General features: G+C 32.4%; 2 protein-coding genes across 5 annotated transcripts; both read right to left on the minus strand.

Moving 5' to 3' along the window:
* Window positions 1–2522: 2522 nt before the first annotated feature.
* Window positions 2523–4360, minus strand: LOC105121836 (acid phosphatase 1-like). 4 transcript variants are annotated; one of them, XM_011020659.1, is made up of 4 exons: window positions 4246–4360; window positions 3818–4151; window positions 3525–3737; window positions 2523–2848 (listed from the first exon to the last, which is right to left on the minus strand). In XM_011020659.1, the coding sequence occupies exons 2-4, from the start codon at window positions 4102–4104 to the stop codon at window positions 2671–2673; spliced, it is 678 nt and encodes a 225-aa protein (XP_011018961.1). In that variant the 5' UTR covers window positions 4105–4151; window positions 4246–4360; the 3' UTR covers window positions 2523–2670. The 4 variants fall into 4 exon arrangements, with proteins under 4 accessions (XP_011018961.1, XP_011018960.1, XP_011018959.1 ...); XM_011020658.1 differs by having other exon boundaries at window positions 3818–4149; window positions 4241–4360; XM_011020657.1 differs by having other exon boundaries at window positions 3818–4360.
* Window positions 4361–14105: 9745 nt separating this feature from the next.
* LOC105121837 (proteasome subunit alpha type-6-like) lies at window positions 14106–17411 on the minus strand. Its single transcript, XM_011020662.1, has 9 exons — window positions 17244–17411; window positions 17059–17153; window positions 16874–16955; window positions 16644–16740; window positions 16356–16414; window positions 16083–16165; window positions 15417–15512; window positions 14898–14957; window positions 14106–14512 (listed from the first exon to the last, which is right to left on the minus strand). The coding sequence occupies exons 1-9, from the start codon at window positions 17317–17319 to the stop codon at window positions 14420–14422; spliced, it is 741 nt and encodes a 246-aa protein (XP_011018964.1). The 5' UTR covers window positions 17320–17411; the 3' UTR covers window positions 14106–14419.
* Between the last annotated feature and the right edge of the window lie 3257 nt (window positions 17412–20668).

Consider the following 20668-nt stretch of genomic DNA (forward strand, 5'->3'; position numbering starts at 1 on the left):
TATCTGTACGTAAAAGTAATTTTAATAAAGAGAAAATATGATATGTCGCCCTGCTGTCAATAATCCAACTGCGAGAAGTGATTTTAAACAAACCTGGCTTTGTTACGGCATGTGCTTAGGAGCTAGGTTCTTCATTTTTATCATTAAGAAGTGATAAGAGCTGCTTCAATTAAGTCTCTAAGATGCCAACCACTGATTTTCTATCTTTTTTAGAAAAATCCTCTAACACATGATTAGCTACAGATTTATTGTTGCCAAAACACTTTGAACCTGAATTATGCCTCGTATTAGGATGGCTAGCTGGATACCTATACAGCTCATAACATGTTTGAACCTAGTGGTCTGGTTCTCCACAGTGGGAATAAAAAGGATGTCCCCTTCTAAAGCTAAAACATTATTTATCTTGGTCAGGTCTTCATGTGAAAGTCTCTAGTTGCGATCGAAAGTCATACGTCTCATATGATTGATAAGAAAGTTCAGGTCTTCCTATACCTATTAATGGGGTGGTCTTGCCACTGTTGCTACGGATGATCATGGTAGCTCTATCAACAGAGTCATTTACAGTATGTATTGAGCTTAAGAGACATTGCTTCTCTTCTTGAAAGACGGAGGAATTGGCTTAACGAACAGTTGGGAATGGATAAATTAAGAGAATTTGTCCATGAATAGCACTGTAAGAATCATTCAACTCCATCAGAAACTGCATTAATCTTTGTTGATCTTGTGTGCTCCATGGATTGTATCATTGTAGGAGGCTAATTCATCCCACAGGCCCTTCAATTTTGTATAATAGGCTGAGATAGGAAATTAGTCTTGTTGAAGACAAGCATTATCTTGTTGAATCTCAAAGATGCGAGGTGCATTACTTTGAGAGAATCGATCATAAAGATCTTCTCAAACTTCTTGAGCTATAGAGTAGTAAATCACACTATCTGAGATCTTCGGAATGATAGTGTTGATGATCCATGAGTGAACCATATCGTTACATCTAGATCATACGGCATAACCTTCATGATCAGTCTCCTCTGAAAGGATTCTGATTAAGCCATTAACAAAACACAACTTCTTCTTGGAATTTAAAACTAGAGTTGTAGTACTTTTCCAAGTTGAATAATTATCCCCATTCAGGGGTTTAGAAATCAAGATCAAGCCTGGATAATCTGAATGATAAGTGAAGTATGGATTTGAGAGATTTGTTTTTGAAAGTTTTGCAAAAATTTATGGGTTTGGTTTGCCGGGATCGGTAATTTTCTTGCCAATGATAGAACTTTCTTGGTTAGTCATGATAGCTGAATGAGAAAGGAAGCTACACAAGAGATTAGGGGTGTAAAGAAGTTATAGGGTTCTAGTCCCGCTCTAATACAATGTAAATAAATAAAGAAGAGATTGAATTCAATGCAGTGATACATTATTGATACCGTATCATATATTTATACAAGGTGATTGCTTTACAATAAAAAAAAAAAAAAACTCCGCAGACCTTCTATTTTAAATAGAAAAAATAATTACATTAAAAAAGCTAATATTTATGTATCTTCTATTCTAAGTAGGAGATTCTGATCTCTCAACACAGCAAAAAAGTTATAAATGTTGAGATAGGAAAATGTTTGTGTTTAGAATACTTATTGGATAACTTACCTTAGGGTTGATCAAAAAAACTAAAAAAAAAAAAACTAAAAAAATTGAACAAAAAAAAACCGATTAAACCGATTAAAATTTTGAAAAAACAAATGTTGAGATAGGAAAATGTTTGTGTTTAGAATACTTATTGGATAACTTACCTTAGGGGTGATCAAAAAAACTGAAAAAACTGGAAAAAAAAATAACCGAAAAAATTGAACAAAAAAAAACCGATTAAATCGATTAAAATTTTGAAAAAACCAACCGGTTCGGTTCGGTTTCATAACCAAAAAACCGAAAAAACCGAACCGAACCGAACCACAAACCGATAAAAACCAAAAAAACTGAGCCAAAACCTGAAAAACTGAGCCAAAATCGAAAAAAATCGAGTCAAAACCAAGCAAACTAAGTCAAACCAGAAAACCGAGTCAAACCAGTTTGAACCGGTTTTTCCCTAAAAAACCGAACCGAACTGAAACCGGTTGGTTTGACCCGATCCCAGTTTGTTTTCGATTTTTTTTTCAAATTTTTTTTTTCAATTTAATTATTTTATTTTGATAAAAACCGAATCGAACCGAAAATGAACACCCCTAGCTTAACTTATATGCTCCATATAAATACAAGGGCATTGTATACAGAATTTATATACTCCATATAAATACAAGGGCATTTTGTTCTCAACACGAAACTGGTTTTGACAGGTAAAACTTCATTTAATTCCAAAGTCCGTGCCCCTTGTTTGTTTGTTTTACCTTTATGTATTTGTGGTTTTAGGCTTTCTTACGGGGATTTCTAGTTTGAGTTTTTTGCAATATCTGAAAACATGATTAATATTCTCATCATGATTACGTTTGATCATTCATGAAGCACTAATCTGTGTTCGAATACTGCTCAGAGGCTAATAAAAGTAACTTCATTTGCTAAAATCTTGTGCCATTTATTTGACTTGATTATGTTTAGCTTCATTTGCGAGCATGATAATAATGCTACAAGTCTTATCTTGTGATCATTTCCAGAGAAAACACACTGCAACAAGAATTCCACTGAATCTCAGGGAACAAAATACATTGGATTTGGTAGCTTGAAATTGCGGTTCCCCAAACACTCTCCTTGCAGATCACTCCATTGGTCACCAACGTTCCCCCATATCCTGTAACCTTCCTTTTCTAATCGCCTTCTTATTTCTGACTTGTATGCCATTGCGCTTTGTCCTTTGAATCCTGCCGTCCTGTGGAGATTGAGACATCAAAAGGATTAGGAATCTTGGGTATATCATGAGCCATTTAAACAGAGTTATTACTCTGTATTATGCTGACATTCAATCATGCACATATCTGTTTCCCATTCAATCCTGCCGGCATGGAATTTGAACATCCAGGGCTCATCCACACAACTTCTCTTGGAAAGGCAAGTTTTTGGCATTAGGTGGTGGTGGGCTTAGTTTCCTTTTCCAATTTGGATAGGCTTCTTGACTGTAGATTGAGCTAATCAAGGGGTTTCCTAGCCTATGATTCTGATGGAACAGGAGTGCGTCCTTGCATTGGTGTTGATCCGAATGGCATCCGAAAATATGCACGGTTAATTGGCATGATATTAACTTCAACATATCAACTGCAAAGTCAACATTACAAATAATAGCAAACAAGCAGATTTAAAAGACGTGATCATTGAGAGGAAATATGGCGAGGAAGCCTGATATGCTATGTTCTCAAATCACTGTATATGAGGTATCCTTCCACGTGATTTCCGATTTAGTAATCATTTTGAAGGAGAATATATGTTATGTTCAAGTCTAGAGAGAACTATATCCACTCAGGTTAATCATTTGCCCCATTGAAAATATATTTATTATGTAGATTTTTCCGACCCGGTTTCGTAGTGTGTGGTTAATTATATCATCTTACTTCAAGATTAGTCGCTCATAGCCGATGAAGCCCTGATCATGCAGATTATCACTAGTGACTTGGCCAAGTGTTTCCTGGTCCCTGCCAGTGATCAGGAATACTTTAAAACCATTTTGAACTAGGTTGTTAAACAATCCAAGAACAGCAGGAATTGCTGGGCATCCTCCCTTTAATGCCCATGCCTCGAAACCAGCTGGATCGAATGGATCACACCTACAGGACAGGACACAAACACCACTGATTAATAAGCGTATACCAATGGACAAAGAACATATATGACCATGCACACATACCCATATCTCTTTTCCCTGTAGTAGATGAGATTAGAGATGCAGGTGTCGTCAACATCTAGGATCCAAGCATCCATGCCATCATTGGAGGGATCTATCTCATTAATATAACTCAAAACTTGGTCAACAATCAAGTCAAGGTCCCTGCCATACTGTCCTTCAAGCATGTAAGCTTCAACGTACGTCAAGCACTGAGAAGGGACCGTGCGCCACGCACTCACATTGTTAGGCGTCTCCGCAGCCAACCTCCAGCTCAGGTAATCGGAAGCTGCACCTTCTGGTATCATCATGCCGCCTCGCGGATAAGCCTTAACCCCCAGTTTCCTTTGAAAAAACTGCCAGCCACAAAAATAAATGCCATTTAATGAGGAGGTTTGTCACATTATAGTGATCCTAGCTTACGTACTTGAAAATAAAGATGGTAACCTATGATGAGGTCGCCTTGCAACCAAGACACAGTCAGGCAGGATGAGGGAAATTATGGCTACGTAAAGAGAGGAAACGTGAGGGGTATATTTATGGTAAACGTGAAAAGAATTGATGGGATTAGTATTCACAAAGTGACGGCATTTGGCTGATGCGAAGGTAATAACGTAAGGAAGAGGTTCAATGTTATTTCTCAAGCGTCCTTTCCTTGTGGAAACTGCTGAGAAATGACGGATGGAAAGGTCTTTGTCACCTACCTGATTTGACACGGCTCCAAGCTTACCAGCCGTTTGTTTAAAACTGTTGGCTTTTATATACAGTTATTTTTAAAATTATTTTTTAAAATTTATTTTTAATACAATACATAAAAAAATTAATTTTAAATAAAATAAATTAATTTTAATTTTTTAAAAATCATTTTTAAAATACGAAAACAAAATTCACTCTTATTGTCATGCGGCTTGACTTGTTCTAGAGGCTCTCAAGTCTGAATAATTAAAGTTTAGCTAGAAACCACGTATTTGTTTTTTTCTTTCTGTTGACAAGTCATGCTTGTTTTTAATCAATAGAGGTAGGAATATTACACAGTCGTTAATTTTAGGGACCGTGGGATTAATCGTGATGTGCGCAAGCTAGTCCCAACACCTATATTAATCTAAAAAAAAAAATAGGAATATTTGTACGTTACATTATGATTTGAGATTATAAAGAAACAGGCAGTCATGAATACCTTTAATATTATAATTATGGTTATTTTTTAAAATATTTAAAAATTTATTAAAATAATTTATTTTATTATTTTTTATAATTACGAGTCAAAACAATATAAAAACATTAAAACAATTAATTTAAATCAAAAAAATAAAAAAAAAATTAAATATTTTCAAAAATATTTTTTAAAAAAGAACATAAAGGTTTTTAAGGATAAATTATAATTTTATTTTGGGTGTACTAATCAGATACCAGTACTGGTTCAAATTGAAGATGGAGAAAAATAGTGCTTTAAGAAATGATGAACGGCTAATATCTTATTTTCCTGGCAGAAGGTTAATTGAACCTTCCAATAAATCTAAAACTACAAGAATTACAAAGAAAGTTCGTAGTGACTTCACAGCCTGCCATGAGCATGCACAAGGGGACTTGGAATCTGGGATGTTCAGCCCCAGACACAGTGCCCTGAGCCGACAGATCATCGGATGATCACAGGTCACAGTGCCCTGAGCAGACAAATTAATAATTTGTTTTCGAATTTATGTATTTCTCGATCTGAAGGAGTAGAACTTCAATTTTCTAACCCTTTTTTTTTAATAAATGAATATAAATGCAGTTTATATATATATACCGACAGGGTAAAAACCATTGTCATTATGAATAATATGACATTTGAATCTATCTGCCCCACAAAGAAAATGCCTGTATAAGCCTTGGAAGTTTCATGGTCATTTCAATGGGACCAATGCACAACATTTCAAAGAAGCTTCATCTTGTCTTGCTTGCAAGGTTTGTAGTGGAAAGCAAACAAAATGTATTTAAACATGCAATTGATAGATAATACAGAACTGAAAACAACACCACTAAATATATACATATATATCATCCATCATTTTTAGACACCAAGTATAATATACTCGGCTAATTATCCGTGATCCTTTCTGATATGTTAGATTTATCTTATTGATGATATCAATACTATTGTAATCGAAATTTTGATGTCAATGGAGTTTTTTTTTTTTTTTTTTCCTTTTCTCTTCCCTGCACGCTTAATATTGTTTCTTGAAAGTGATCGTTCTGAATAGCGATAAGATATTGCATTTTAGACTTTTATAAAATGTGATATTTCTTTTTTTAAAAAGTGCTGATATGTGAAAATAGAAAAAAAGAAACGTGAAGAAAGACCTAAGTTGGAAGCATGTGGATGCGGTTGATTGACTGAGAGCAGTCAGATTTTGGTAATGAGGAGGAAATGGGCGGGGTCGTTCCGGCCCCGGTTGCGCCGCCACCAGAATGGAAGGGTAATCAGCAGCCATGGGACCGTCACAAGTTCAGAGCATGAGAATATACATTGACCAGTGACAGTGATTTGATGAGGATGATGATGACGATGTTAATCCATATCCACGACTACATGGCCTCAGATTGAGAAGGACGTGACAAATAACAATACTTTTTGACAAAACCAGCAATGGTGTCGTGCACGAGAACATGGCCTGTGTCCTCTCAGCTGAATAGCTTTTATACAACCAGAGTCTCGTGTCATTCAATAGTTCAGAGATTTACTAACAGTTGACACAAACGAAATTCCTTCCTTTTCCTCACCCGTGGAGACCTAACCACGATTCAGAGGAGACACTGGTAGCTTGTAGAGGTGACCGAATAGCGGATTACGTGAGATCATATATATATATATAATCAAAACTACGTCACGAAGTGGAAATTCATGAAAGTAGAAGTAGGTGGGTTTTGTGTCCAAGTAGTGGCTGCAAAGGCCACTGGCGAAAACCTTGAAAAATAATCCTTCAATAAACTACTTGGCAGGAATCTCACCATCAGACTACAAGTTCCAGTTGCCATCACCCCACCACTAGCTACAGCATGGATTGCTAGCGCCTTCCCAACAAATCATACACACACTCAAACATGTGGCTAACGTGGATTCCATCAAACATTCTTTAAAAAAAAAAAAAAACAAGAAAGATATAATACTTGGTCATCGCTTGACCGAGTGTAATAAGCTTACATAACTTAATAAATATAATTAAAAAACATGTCGGCAAATAAAAAATAACAATAATTATCTATTGAAAATGAGCAATCAAATCACACTTGGAAGGAAACAAAAGAAATGTCCATTGGATACGTATTGAATACTTATCGTTGCTTTGCTGTGGAAACTGTCTAACTATCAAAAAGAGCCTGCTAAAATAATTCAAAAGCCATCATGAAAGAGTGTACAACCATATCAAAAAAATCACACATATTATTAAAGCAACGACTTAGAAAATAAACTAAGCAAAATATCATGATATATAAAAAATTTAAAAAAATTTAAATTTAATAAAGAATGATTATGATATATAAAAAAATTTAAATTTAATAAAGAATGATAAATAAAAAAAAATGAGATGATTTAAGTAATTTTTAAAATCCAAAAAAAATCCTATAAAAAACAAATAAACAAAAACATAATCCAATCTTTAATCAAATAAATATTGAAGGATGAAACTTAAAAAGCATGAGCTTAAAAAAAAGATGAAAAAAAAAACAAACCTAAATGAATATCCTAAACTTGAGTCAATCTTCAAAACTTGTAATCCGTGAAATACTAATCAATAAGCTTAGTTTATAATTAATTTAATATTAAAAGATGAAATAAAAAAATATCAATTTAATAAATTTATCAAATTAAAAAAACAGCAATAAAAAAATGATGATCAAGTATGATAGGAAAGAAAATGAAAGAGGTTGAAATCCTAAAAAAAATTAATTGAAAAAATTATCTCATAGAAAAATAGTAATAAAAGGAATAAAGACCAAAATAGATGAAAAAATTAGAAGTTGAAATTTTAAAAATATTCTAATTTTATAAATTATTTTTAAAAAATAGTAATAAAAAGAATAAAAAATAAAATTTTTAGAGAAGAAAAATTCAAGGGTTAGATGCAAAAATAAATAAAGAGAAAGAAAAAAAAAAGAAAAGATCGTAAGCATCCTACCAAAAGTCTTCTCTGCTTAGAGATGAAAAAGTTGTCAAGATGATTTGAATGTTGCTTTAGAATCCATTGTTTAATAGCTTAAAACCTCTTGTATGTTGCTTAAATGGCACAACAACTACCTACGTGTTAATATTTGCAATGCACATGACAATAATATTTTTTTAAAATAATATTTATATTTATTAAATTACCAAATTATACCTCATTCAATTATAATATAACAAAAAAATCAGGCTAAAAATACAAAAAAATTAATGGATGCAAGTTAAAAAAAATTTGCTTTTGTCATTTTACAATACTTTAAAACGTGAAAATACAAAAAAAAAAAAAACCTAGACACTAGTTTAAATTTTGTTGTTGTTATTTTTAAAAATAATTTAGTTATTTTATTATTTTTAAAAAATTAAAAGATTAGTTAGTCTTTTATCAATATAATAATGACTAGTAAATCATTGCAAAAAAACTGTATTACCACGCGTCTTGGTCTACAGTGAAAAACTTAAACCTATTAGATTTTTGTTTTTAATGGTTTGTGTTATCACCGCATTTAACTATACCTAGTTATTTATTCTTGCTCTCTCGATAAATAATTAAAAAATGTGTTGAAAATAAAAATATTTTAAATGAAAATATATTACATTATGATTTTTTTTAAGAAAAAAATCAAAACTATAATTCATAATAGCCATCATAATATTTTATATTCATTAAAATCTAATTGTAAAATAGTAATGTAATTTAAATTAAATTAAAATTATCAAGAAAAAAGTTATACTGGTAACTAAAAAATATTATATTTATAAATTAAATTAAATTTATGACATCACTAGCTAAATATGTATAAATTTTATCCTTAATTTTTTTATTTAAAAGAATTCTTTTATAATATAAATCGTTCACCATATAATATATCTAATTAGTAAAATGAGGTTTTCAAATGTATAAAAAAGATCTTAAAAAAACTATAGCAACGCATGGGTAATGTATATATAATTATAGTTGTTAAATCTAAGTTAGGTTAAAGAAACCATGACTAGAAACTTGAGTTGAGTTGGGTTGAGTCAATTGGGTTTTTAATAATTAATTAACTTGATTAAATCTTATAAAAAAAATTAAAAAAAGAAGATAATATTTTAATAAGAAAGAGATTTGAGCTTGTTTAGTAGCATTATTTAAGTTGTTTCTCGAGTTATTTTCTAGAGCAGGTTTTATAGCATGTGCTTAACTTTAAGAATATGTATATATGAATTATATATTAGATTATAATCTTAATATGGGATTTCATGATGGATTCCATAATCCAATAAGAATATGGCCCAATGATTCATGTGTTCAATTATATATATATATATAGAAGACGGTGCATTTAGTCATCCAGCCAACTCACATGAGTCGTCAAATGACAGAAACTGAAGACGGTGCATTTAGTCATCCAGCCCACTCACATGAGTCGTCAAATGACAGAAACTGCACTAATGGGAGTCTGCAATGCTACCTTATCACAATCATCCCATTTCTTCATACCCATTGCTCTTTAGCTTTCTATTTATTTTTTATTTTTTTTCCTTAGGTGTTGGATATTTTAATATATCATATGGAATGGTACAGCGCTGCTGCCACCGAAGCGTGTAGTGGAAGGGGTTGCATCCACACAGCTGGTGCAATAAAGCTTATTTTCTCTTCCAGGAGATCAGAGGGTGATGGACCTGGCTCATCATACTGGCCACTGATGAGAGCAGTAGAACGCTTCTTGAACTACTGAGAATGACAGAACACAGCGTAGGAAAATTGTTTGGTGCAATTCAGCTGTTCATATTCCATTCCCGTCTTTCAGCGAAGCAGTTAAATAGCTGTCTAAATCATAACAAACAAATATGATTATCCTGTTTTAAACAAGCAAGGACAATGTTCTTAAGAATAGAAGGTCCAGCGATTAGAGTGCAAAGTGATCATGGAGTCTTAAGATTTAGCCTGTTCTATCCGAAATTTTGCAGTGGCTGTGCCACACAATGTTTTCCTCACTAGTCAGAGTGGACATGGATGGAGTCTCCTCAAGAAAAATATAGCTATGCATATCCAGTCAAATGGGAAAAAAAATAGCAAGCTATGATTTTTGTCTTAGGTTCAAACCAGACTGCTCTTCGATGAAAAATAGACTGTGCGAAGGGTTACCCTGTCTATGGATAATCCTGATCTGAATAAGAAGCTGATGTTGGAGGTTCTGATCAACTACATATAGAATTATTGTATTATGAATTATTGTATTATGACCACGTAGATAGGCAAGCATATATGTATTTGGACTAGATGAACAAATCCCAGCACAAAAAGAGACTCAATAACATATTTAGTCCCGCTAAATGACTTGTTTGATTGAAAACATCATAATTTTTTATCTGATAATAAGATTAAATTAACTCAGTTAAGAGATTTTACACATTTACCTCTATAGGGTTAGCTTGTAATAACCAGCCAAATTTAGAAAAGGCTTCAAATAAGAAACCTAAATTGTTGTTTTTATTAGTTTTGTTATTTTCCTAGTTAATTTAGGATTTTTTACTTTATTTTCAGGTTGTGTTATTTTCCTGTTTGAATTAGAATTCTGATTTTTTCTATCTTATAAAGGTCAGTTTAAGGCAATTCAAGAGAGTTGTTAACCTATTTTAAGGACATACAAAGATAATTATCTAGAAACAAATCTGTAAATCAGGGTAGCTTTGTGATTTTTTTAAAAAAATTGTATTCCTTGTTCTTTGATTTCCATTCCTTAGGTTAAGCTACCATAAGAGCTGATGTAGAAGCATCCTCTTACTCTTGAAGTGAAAACCCTGATAGTGAAATCCATGATGAATAGGCCCATAGAAAAGTATTATAGATCTATAGTGGAGCAGCCAACATACAAAAAAGATTGTTATGTTTACAACAAAGATGCAATGATTTAGTGGATATATAAAAAATAAATTTGCTCGCTACTATTATTGTAGGTTTTTGGCAGCAACTGATAGCTTGTTTCTATATCAGTTGGTATAATAGCTAGAATAGCATCTGATAATTTGTTCATACATCATAAGTCTTTGCAGTGAGCTTAACAACAACAATTGAAATAAAAAACCTGATGATTACATGCTAGTTTTATTCTCTATGGTTATGAATTATTCTCAACTCTTCACAGATTAGTCGGCTTGTACGAAAAACATGAACAGTCTAATGGAAGCATAAACCTTGCAGGAGGTCAACAAAGAGAAAAAATGCAAGACTGCACGACCATGCACACTGGGAATAACTAGCTGCCATCCCAGAGGATCTAGATTGGTAGTGCTCTGCATAATCCATGAGCAAATAGATTGATCATAAGTAAAGCTAACAGTTTTTCAGGAAAAAATCTCTGGAGTATACCACACATTAAATTGCATTGCCAATAGGCTTAATATTCTGTTACTAAATTCCAATGCTGAAATACAAAACTATCTCAAAAAAAAAAAAAAATTGTGTTGAAGACAAAGCAGAAGCGTTGAGCAAACTTCATGTTTTCTCAAGGATTTGTATTTATAAAAATTCCATCAACCAAAAGTATTTGGCATCGCTGGAGAATAAACTGCTACTATATATATATAGTGCTAATTGATAAGCTATACAACATCCAAGATAAAAGAAGAGGGGGAGAAAAAAGAATGGGTGGAGGGGGGGAGACTAAACCTTAATTAGCACTAAACCTGAACCTAAATAACAAAAAGACATGCCACTAAAACTTGAGATACATAACGAGACTCATCTTCTTCTCTTGCAAATTGTTGAGTTTTAGCAAGAAATTAACAAACTAAGAAGAAAAGGAAAATGAAAATGAAAAAAAAAACAACAATTAGTGACACAAAGATTTCTTGAGACTCTAATAGGAATATCTCTACCTCTCATCTCTTCCCCACAAGAAATCATCATATGACGGGTCAAGGTTTTGGCTTTAAAATTTATTATTTCAGATATGGTGAACTAGGACACTAGGCTATCAAATCTAGCAAAGTACAGAGTCTTTCTAAAAATAATTTTCTGATAGAGAGAGCTACAAATATGGATCCTAAGTATGATGATGGCTTGGGCAGTGATGGAGATATTTTTCATAGAGATGGTAATACTACCATTGTTATTAAAAATATTATGTTAATGCTCAAGGGTTATTTAGAAGAGGATTAGCGGCATACTAATATCTTTCATTCTATGTGCATTGTCAAAGACAAGGCATGTAATTTAATTATAATTAGTGGTAGCCCTGAGAATATAATGTTTGCGAAGATAATGAATAAAGCTTCAATTAAAAACTAAAAATCATATCAAGCAATATAAGCTAACATAGATGAATAAAAGCACTAACATAATTATCAAAAAATGCTGCCTTGTTTTCTTTTCAATGGGACAAAAATATTCTAATAGTTTTTAGTGTGATGTGATATTTATAGATGCGTGTCACGCTCTGTTAGGTAGGTTATATCAGTTTGAGAAGAGTAATGATAATAAAAAAAAAATACATAAACCTTAAGTGTCAAGGAAATATATAGAATTTAAAAGGTGGAGATGAGTATTGAAAAAAAAAAAAAAATTTGTTTTTGACATATATGCTATAGTTCCTAGTAGTGGAACGGTTGTTGAAGAGGAGGATAATGTTTTTGACAACTTTAAGGAGGAAGTACAGGGTATGCTAATAGAATTTGCATATTTAATCCTAGAAAAGTTACCTCAAGAATTGCCATCTATGCAAAATATCCATAACTAGATTGATTTGATTTGATTTGATTTGATTTTGAGTTATAGTCTTCCACATATATTAGCTTATAGACTTGTCCCTAAAGAAGCTAAGAGTTGCAAAAACAAGTGATGGAGTTGTTAGACAAGGGATATATTTAGGAAAATATGAGTCAATGTACAATACCAATTCTTCTAGACTTAAAAAAAAAAGATAGTTCTGCGGTGTTCTCAGGTTCGAGTCCTTGGTTGTTCATATGATGGCCACTGGAGGCTTACATGGTCGTTAACTTCAGGGCCTGTGGGATTAGTCGTGGTGCGCGCAAGCTGGTCCGGACACCCACGTTAATCTAAAAAAAAAAAAAATAGTTGATGGTGTATGTATATAGATAGTCAAGTCATTAAATAGGTCACAATTAAGTATAGATCTCTAATACTAAGGTTAGATGACATGATAAATCAGTTGTCATATTCAGGTTGTGTTTAAAAATTGATCTTAAGAGTAGTTGTCATCAATTAAGAATCAAGCTAAGAGATGAAAGCTTTTAAAACACAACAAGAGTTTTATGCATGGCCTTTTTTTATTTTATGCATCCACTTCACAAGACCCTTCAAGTCAGGTCAAGAGAACTTCTGGCAGCTGCTTGTGACTTGTAATCGATCAAACAGACTCAAAATAAGCTTTAAAATGGGCTTTGAATCCAAACTTCTGCACCCAAGTCACATATAAAAAACATCATTATGCTAAGCAAGAAGCACAAGACAATCAAATCTGTGGCACACAAGGGAATCGATAAAATTGCAAGAGCTAGAGCACTCTAATCGACCTCCGAATATGGTGGCATGGCTATGCTGAAGATATTGAAACGTCGGCTGAAAACGGTGAATGATAGCCTTTTGATCTCAGGAGCAGGCCTTATACATGATGAGAAAACGCTTCACTCAGGCAGAGACCAGAACCGGGAAATGCTAATTGCATTCCCAGCTAGGTGATCAGGTAAACGGACACGGTCTTCGTTTCCTGGTTGCAGGATACACAGCTCCAGGGGTTCCCGTTCAACCACGTGTTACTTGATCTAACTTGGGGTAATCGTCTTTGTCAACTGTCATCTAACTAGAGTCAAACATCCCACCATGCCATGGTTGTTTATCCCCAAATTTCAATGGAAAACACCATTGACTTCAACCAATCCTTGAAGTCTCACGTTGAAGAACATGCACGAAACATGGATACAAATAGACTCCTGAAATAAGTTTTGATATTTACTAGTTGTTTACACTAGAACCCAGGTGACAGATTAATTAACAGAGCCATAGCATGCTGACTTCCGAGATAACAACTAGGCCCAGCAAGAAAACACCAAACTGCAAATTTATCTACTGGCAAATTTCCAAAGATCCATAAACAAGCCGGCATCTACAGAACACCAAGCAATCGAGATATCAAATAATCCCAAGCTTACATATGCAAATAGTTTAGACCAAGTACAAGGTTCTCTAAACCGCAGCCATTTTGCCCATTATCATTTCTTGGTAAACAGCTGACAGAGACACCTGCAGAAATGGCAATAATGGAACATGTTCTGGCAATTTAACTGAAATCTGGGAATACAATTCAAAACAACGTTTCTCACTCTTCCTTTTCCCTGCCAAATACAAGATTAATTATGTTTTGATAACTTCAAATGAAAGCATAACCATCTCCCCCAGGCGCCCCTGTTTACTCCATAAATCAGTCACGTTCACTAATGGCAGTTAAATGTTCATCAATTTCCTCAGTGGACAGCACTCTGAAAATACGATCACCTGTTCTCACAACTCCCACCTGGCAAAAAACCAAACACTGACCGTTATAAACCATTTTACTTGTACAGGTAAATTGATTAAACGGCATTTCCATGCCATATTCTAATGGTCAGCATATGTAGCACACACTGCACAAGGGGCATCTCATAGGCAACTGGGAAAAGCAAGGAAAAGGTACTGGGCCCATATTCCGAATTATATTGGAAACTCAACAGCAGGAAACCCACCTTAACAGAAATGGAAATGCCATAGATCAGTCATAGGCCACATGTCCGATAAGACAAATTACACTGAAGTTTCTTTATTTTTTGAGTTTCAGCCTTCACAGGATATTTAATTTTGATCATTTAATATTAGTGGTGAAGTATCACTAACAGCTGAAAGTTAAAACTGAGACATCAAACCTCTATCTCAGTAGCCTTGAAATCCTCTTGAAGAACAGATTGCAGAGCAGAAATAGCAGTCTGCACAACAAAACCAATATGCAGTATTAGGACCATCTTATATAAAATGTTATTTCTGGAAAAAACAAAAGCCCCATTACAAATAATCTAAAAGTAGCCTCGCACCAATTCATGAAATAATCAACAAAAACCAGTAACATTTATCCTCTAATTTATTTTCTAGTTCTCTACTCAGAATCCTCTCATAGCCCAGGAAATCAAATTATGCAGAACAAAAATCATGTGAGCACTCCTATAAAGTTATGGCCTTGAAATTCCTTAAAACCATGAGGACAAATTAAAAGTTGTTGGGTAGTGCGTTTTATATGGCCCAAACAATTCCATGCATACTAAACCATATTCAAACCCAGAAAAAGAAAATAAACATGCAATAGTTGACATGCATGGCCAATCATAAGTTCAAATATATACAGTCCTTCAGCACGTCCTTTCCAGGAAATAGGAAATAGGCATAAGTACCTGCACAGTTTCCTCGTAGGAGAGAGAAGGGTCATTTTTCATTTTCTTTTCCAGGAAATTGATAGCCTCTTGTTCTTTCAATCCAGCACTTGTAGCCTGCAACATGAGTGTAAAGTTACGTTCTCAAGCAAAACGCATCCTTAGAATTATGTACAATGCAAAGCTAAAATAAATCAACATGCGATCAATAAATTTTCTCATATTCAAAAACAATCATTTCAGGAGTTGCATCATATACCATTAAGTGTTCATATCATGAAAACAGCTAGTTTCATGAATGTAATATCTGCACTGTTCATTGGCTGCCAAATCTAGTAAACATACCTAGAAGGCAAATTAATTGACCTAGCTAAACAACAAAAAACAAAAGTTGCTCAATTTTAGGGAGTGGGGTACTTGAAAAACAGATCACCAAAAAAGGCAATAGACATTGTCATGTGAAATTCAAAAGCATACATGCTAAATTATCTGATATTTTTTATCCTGAGGATATAGCTTTAAGCATGTCTTTATAGAAATATTTATCTCAACTTCATCCAAGTTTCTTTGGTTATATGATCATGGGATTCACAGATGCTTTCATTATACAATAGAGAAACAGCACATTTAGAATAAAACATCAATAATGTAATGCATTTTCGAGAAATGAACAAGTTTGCCAATTACCTTGTGACCAAAATAGTGTCCAGCTGGATCACACTTGTAAAGTTGAGGCCCATTCTCTTCATCAATACCCAAAATCATAGCAACTTCACAGAAAAAGATACGGTAAAGGTGTCAAAATATATAAATGTAAGAATAAGACCAGCAGCATCAATTAGCATGTATAAATTTCCACAAAAAACACTCAGATACACCTTATAAATAGCACATTGCCGTGAAGATGTGAATCATCTAAAGAACTAAAACAGAACAAAAAACAAAAACAAGAGCCCATACCAACTCCAAGAGGTCTCATATATGCATGCTGAGTGTAGACTTGTGATTTGTCTGCGATCCTACATATGCAGAAAAAATTAAAATTCAATATTATACGGATGGAAAACAAACATGGTTAGAAAAGAAGTCGTCAGTTAAAACTAGAGAATGAGCTTAGTGGCAGGAAAAGTTAAGATGAAAGCTAAACTTGCTATTGGTAACCCAAACAGAAAAGGATTCATCCCACATATTGAAAAACTCAAACATAATCAAATACAGGTATTAGCATCATGAAAAACACAAACATACCATCTGGCTAATGCATCGACAGGCATTTCATACCCATATCTGAACCTAAACTCCGCCGCTTCATTCCTTGCTTGTTGGACTAAGTTCCTTGCATCAGCTAAAAAATCCACACAAAAAGAAACCTTTTATCATGCTGAAACCGAAAAACAATATATATTATCAATTACTTGAATGCCACAATTATTATTTTTTTCTCTAAGAAAGAAAGGAGGAAAGCAAAAGAAGTAGACCAGTCATGCCGGTGGCGAGAAGACCAAGAAACTTGGTAATAGAGAAAAGGTGAGAAACACTGGTCTGATCCAAAAGCTTGTCCTGATCCCTCATTCAAAAAAAAATTAGCAAAAAAAAAAAAACCCTAGATCAAGGCAGTTAATAAAATTAAAAATAAAAATAGGAAAAAGAGTGATTGACTCACCGGAACTTTCTTTTGAGTAACAACACAGACAGAATCGCTGCCGCGAACTCCAATGGAAGTGGTGGAAGCAGCCTTCACTGCCTTGAACGCATACTCTGCACGGACAATCTCAATATCCATTCAATTAAAACCGAGAGAGAGAGAGAGAGCAAATTTCAATAACAGTAATCGAAGACAGTACATACCGACTTGAAAGAGGCGACCTTCAGGGGAGAATATAGTGATGTGCCGATCATATCCACCTCCGCTTCCTCTACTCATTCTCTCTTTTTCTTTTTCTTTTTCTTTGTAAGAGTTTTCTGCGTCTGGTTCTGCTGGAAGAAGGAAAAGAGTTTTAATAGAGATATTACTGACTCGCTGGAGAAGAAACCTTGGAAGGCCAAAGTCGTTATGTTTACCCTGTATTATACTAAATTAGTCAGTTTAGTCTCTTTTTAGACTATTCGTTCAATTGAGCCCCATATTTTATTATTACAGGCAGTTGAGACCCTATTTGTAACTTCATATACCTTATGTGGGATTTATTTATTTATTTTTCCCTTATAAAATTAAATTATAGTATAAAATTAAATTATAGTTCCGAGTTAAGACTTAAGCCATAAGAATTTGGATAGAAGTTGCATACTGGACTCAATTAATTGAAATTAGAAAAAATGGGGGTTCAATTGAACTAACAGCTTGATTTATTTTACTAAACAGCATCGTTTTATTCTGTCAGAACATGCGGGTTGGAGCCCTAGGCAAACCTCAAATGTAATGTGTCAATTATAATTACAATTACAATTACAAAATAAAAATAAATTACTTCTGTGTTTTTATAGCGAAGTTAGATGGTAAAAATCATTTTTATTGAACTATTATATCTTTTTGTAAAAATTATTTTTATTGAACTATTATATCTTTTTGTCCACTTCCTTTTTCTAGGCAACTTTCTCTCTTTTCTTTTGTAATTGAAGGACAAAAACATAGTGAAAATAAAATTTGAGAACCAAAACGAACAAACCCAAAACTATTGGACCACATAAAAAATAAAATCTTCAAGGAACAAAGTGTAAGAAACCAAAACGTACAAGGACCAAGTAAAGAAAAACTAGAAAATTAGGGGACTAATATGAAAAAACTTAAAATGTAAAAGGACCAATTGTTAAAACTACAAGGATTAAATATCAATAATATAAAAACTTCAAGGGTCAAAGTGTAAAAGATTATAGCTACCTCTATTATTATTTACTTTGATTATTTATCCATGAATCAAGCTTTTTAAAGTATTTTGAAAAGAAAAAAAGGTCATTATTGATGTGTTTTTAAAGAAAAAAAATAAAACTATATAAGTATTGGTTAATGTAATTTTATTAACTTGATAAGTTTAAAATAATTAAAATAATTAAAATATATATATAATTTAATTAAAAAATATTTCGAGATAATATTTTTTTAAAATATTAAAATAATAATATATTAAATTAACTCGAGTCAATTCAGATTGACATATAAAATTCACGACTCTTGTTATAAAACTATAATAACTTCATAGAAAATAAATTCATAAAATTATATATATATATAATTAAATTATGAATCAGTTTAATTTTAAAAAATAAAATTGATAACAAATCAATTAGAAAAATAAAAAAAAAACATGAAAACCAAATTTCACCCTTGCAAAAGTAATTAAAAAATTATTTAACCTATTTTTCTAGTTTTTTTTGCTTAATACTTTTATTTTTATTAAAAAAAAATTAGGTTTCAATGCTAATATGATTCAAGGTTATTTAGGTTTTACATAAATAGAATCCAAGTCTATTTTAGATCCTACACATTTAATAATTCAAGGCTATTTTAAGTTTTGTAACATGTAGTACTTAAAGATAGTTAGGTTTCAGTGCAGTTCAAACGCCATGTGTGTGTTAGGATTTGCCTCTAAGTATGTAACTTATACATTACGTGAGCACACTATGACAGGAGTCCAAGCGCCACGTGGGTGTAGAGGTGTGTCCAGAACTAAGGTAAGCAACCTAAGCGTCACATGTGCACTTGGGTTTGTCCAGAACACAGGCATTAGTTTAAGTGCAACGTGTCTCTATATGTTTTTTCTTCAATAATAATAATAATTTTTTAAAATTTATTAATGATGATGATGATGATGATAACTTTGATATGAATATATTGAATTATAAAAAAATAATATTTAAAACATAAATAATAATATTTTTTATATGAATACTTTGAATTATAAGAAAAATAATATTTATAATGCAAATTATAAATATTTTTTAATACTAATACTTAAAATTGTTGAATATTTTTAATAATACTATATCGCGGACTCACTTTTTTATTTTTATAAAAAAATATCATGAAAAATTATAATATAGATAATGATATGTTTTCAATATTAATAATAACATTTTTTTCAATTTTTTCAATTATATGAATTATAATAAAAATAATAATATTTCTCATACAGATAGTTAGCCTACCGCGTGTGCGTTTTGTCTGCCTAGCATACAGGCAGGCAGACAACCCAAACACCCAAAGCTAGGTAGACTAAGTGACATATGGTTACAGCCTACGGCGTGGCAAGTATCCAGGCCTGACAACTAAACGTCAGGTGTTTACAGCCACAAGAGGAGTGTCTCTAGCTCTATATTTAGGACCTGTTGGTTGCAGCCTCACACATACCCCCATCAAATAATATAGTCTACAATGAAAACATTTATAATACCTACACTGCAATACATAACAGTGCAGTTCACAATGAATTAATTCATAGTGCACAATAGGTCACGCTATAATGAGATACTAATTAATTTTAGTTATAGTTAATTAGAGAAGCTATGTTGGTCATATTATAGTAGATTATAGAGTGACATATAGTTACAGCCTACGGCGTGGCAAGTGTCCAGGCCTGACAACTAAATGTCAGGTGTTTACAACCCCAAGATGAGTGTCTCTAGCTCTACATTTAGGACCTGTTGGTTGCAGCCTCACACATGCCCCTATAAAATAATGTAGTCTACAATGAAAACACTTATAATACCTGTACTACGATACAGAACAATGCAGTTCATAATGAATTAATTTATAGTGCACAATAGCTCATACTATAATGAGATACCGATCAATTTTAGTTATAGTTAATTAGAGAGGCTATGTTGGTCATATTATAGTAGATTATAGTAGATGGACCAATTAACCATAATTTAATATTAGAAGAAAGTTAATAAACTGTTTATTTTTATGTTTTAAAAGTGTTTTTAAAAAAAATTAAGATTTTATTTATTTATTTTAAAGTAATTTTTTTATATTTTTAAATCATTTTAATATACTAATATTAAAAATAAAAAATATTATTTCTATTAATCTTCAAGTTATAAAACATTTTAAAAAATAATTTCTATTATAATTCTAAAAAGACTCATCACTTGAAGTATGAACCGTCACATGACACATGGGCCAATTAACCATAATTTAATATTAGAAGAAAGTTAATAAACTGTTTATTTTTATGTTTTAAAAGTGTTTTTAAAAAAAATTAAGATTTTATTTATTTATTTTAAAGTAATTTTTTTAATGTTTTTAAATCATTTTAATATACTAATATTAAAAA

Source organism: Populus euphratica, unplaced genomic scaffold, assembly GCF_000495115.2.
Source record: "Populus euphratica unplaced genomic scaffold, PopEup_1.0 scaffold46.1, whole genome shotgun sequence".
Taxonomy (NCBI): Eukaryota; Viridiplantae; Streptophyta; class Magnoliopsida; order Malpighiales; family Salicaceae; genus Populus; species Populus euphratica.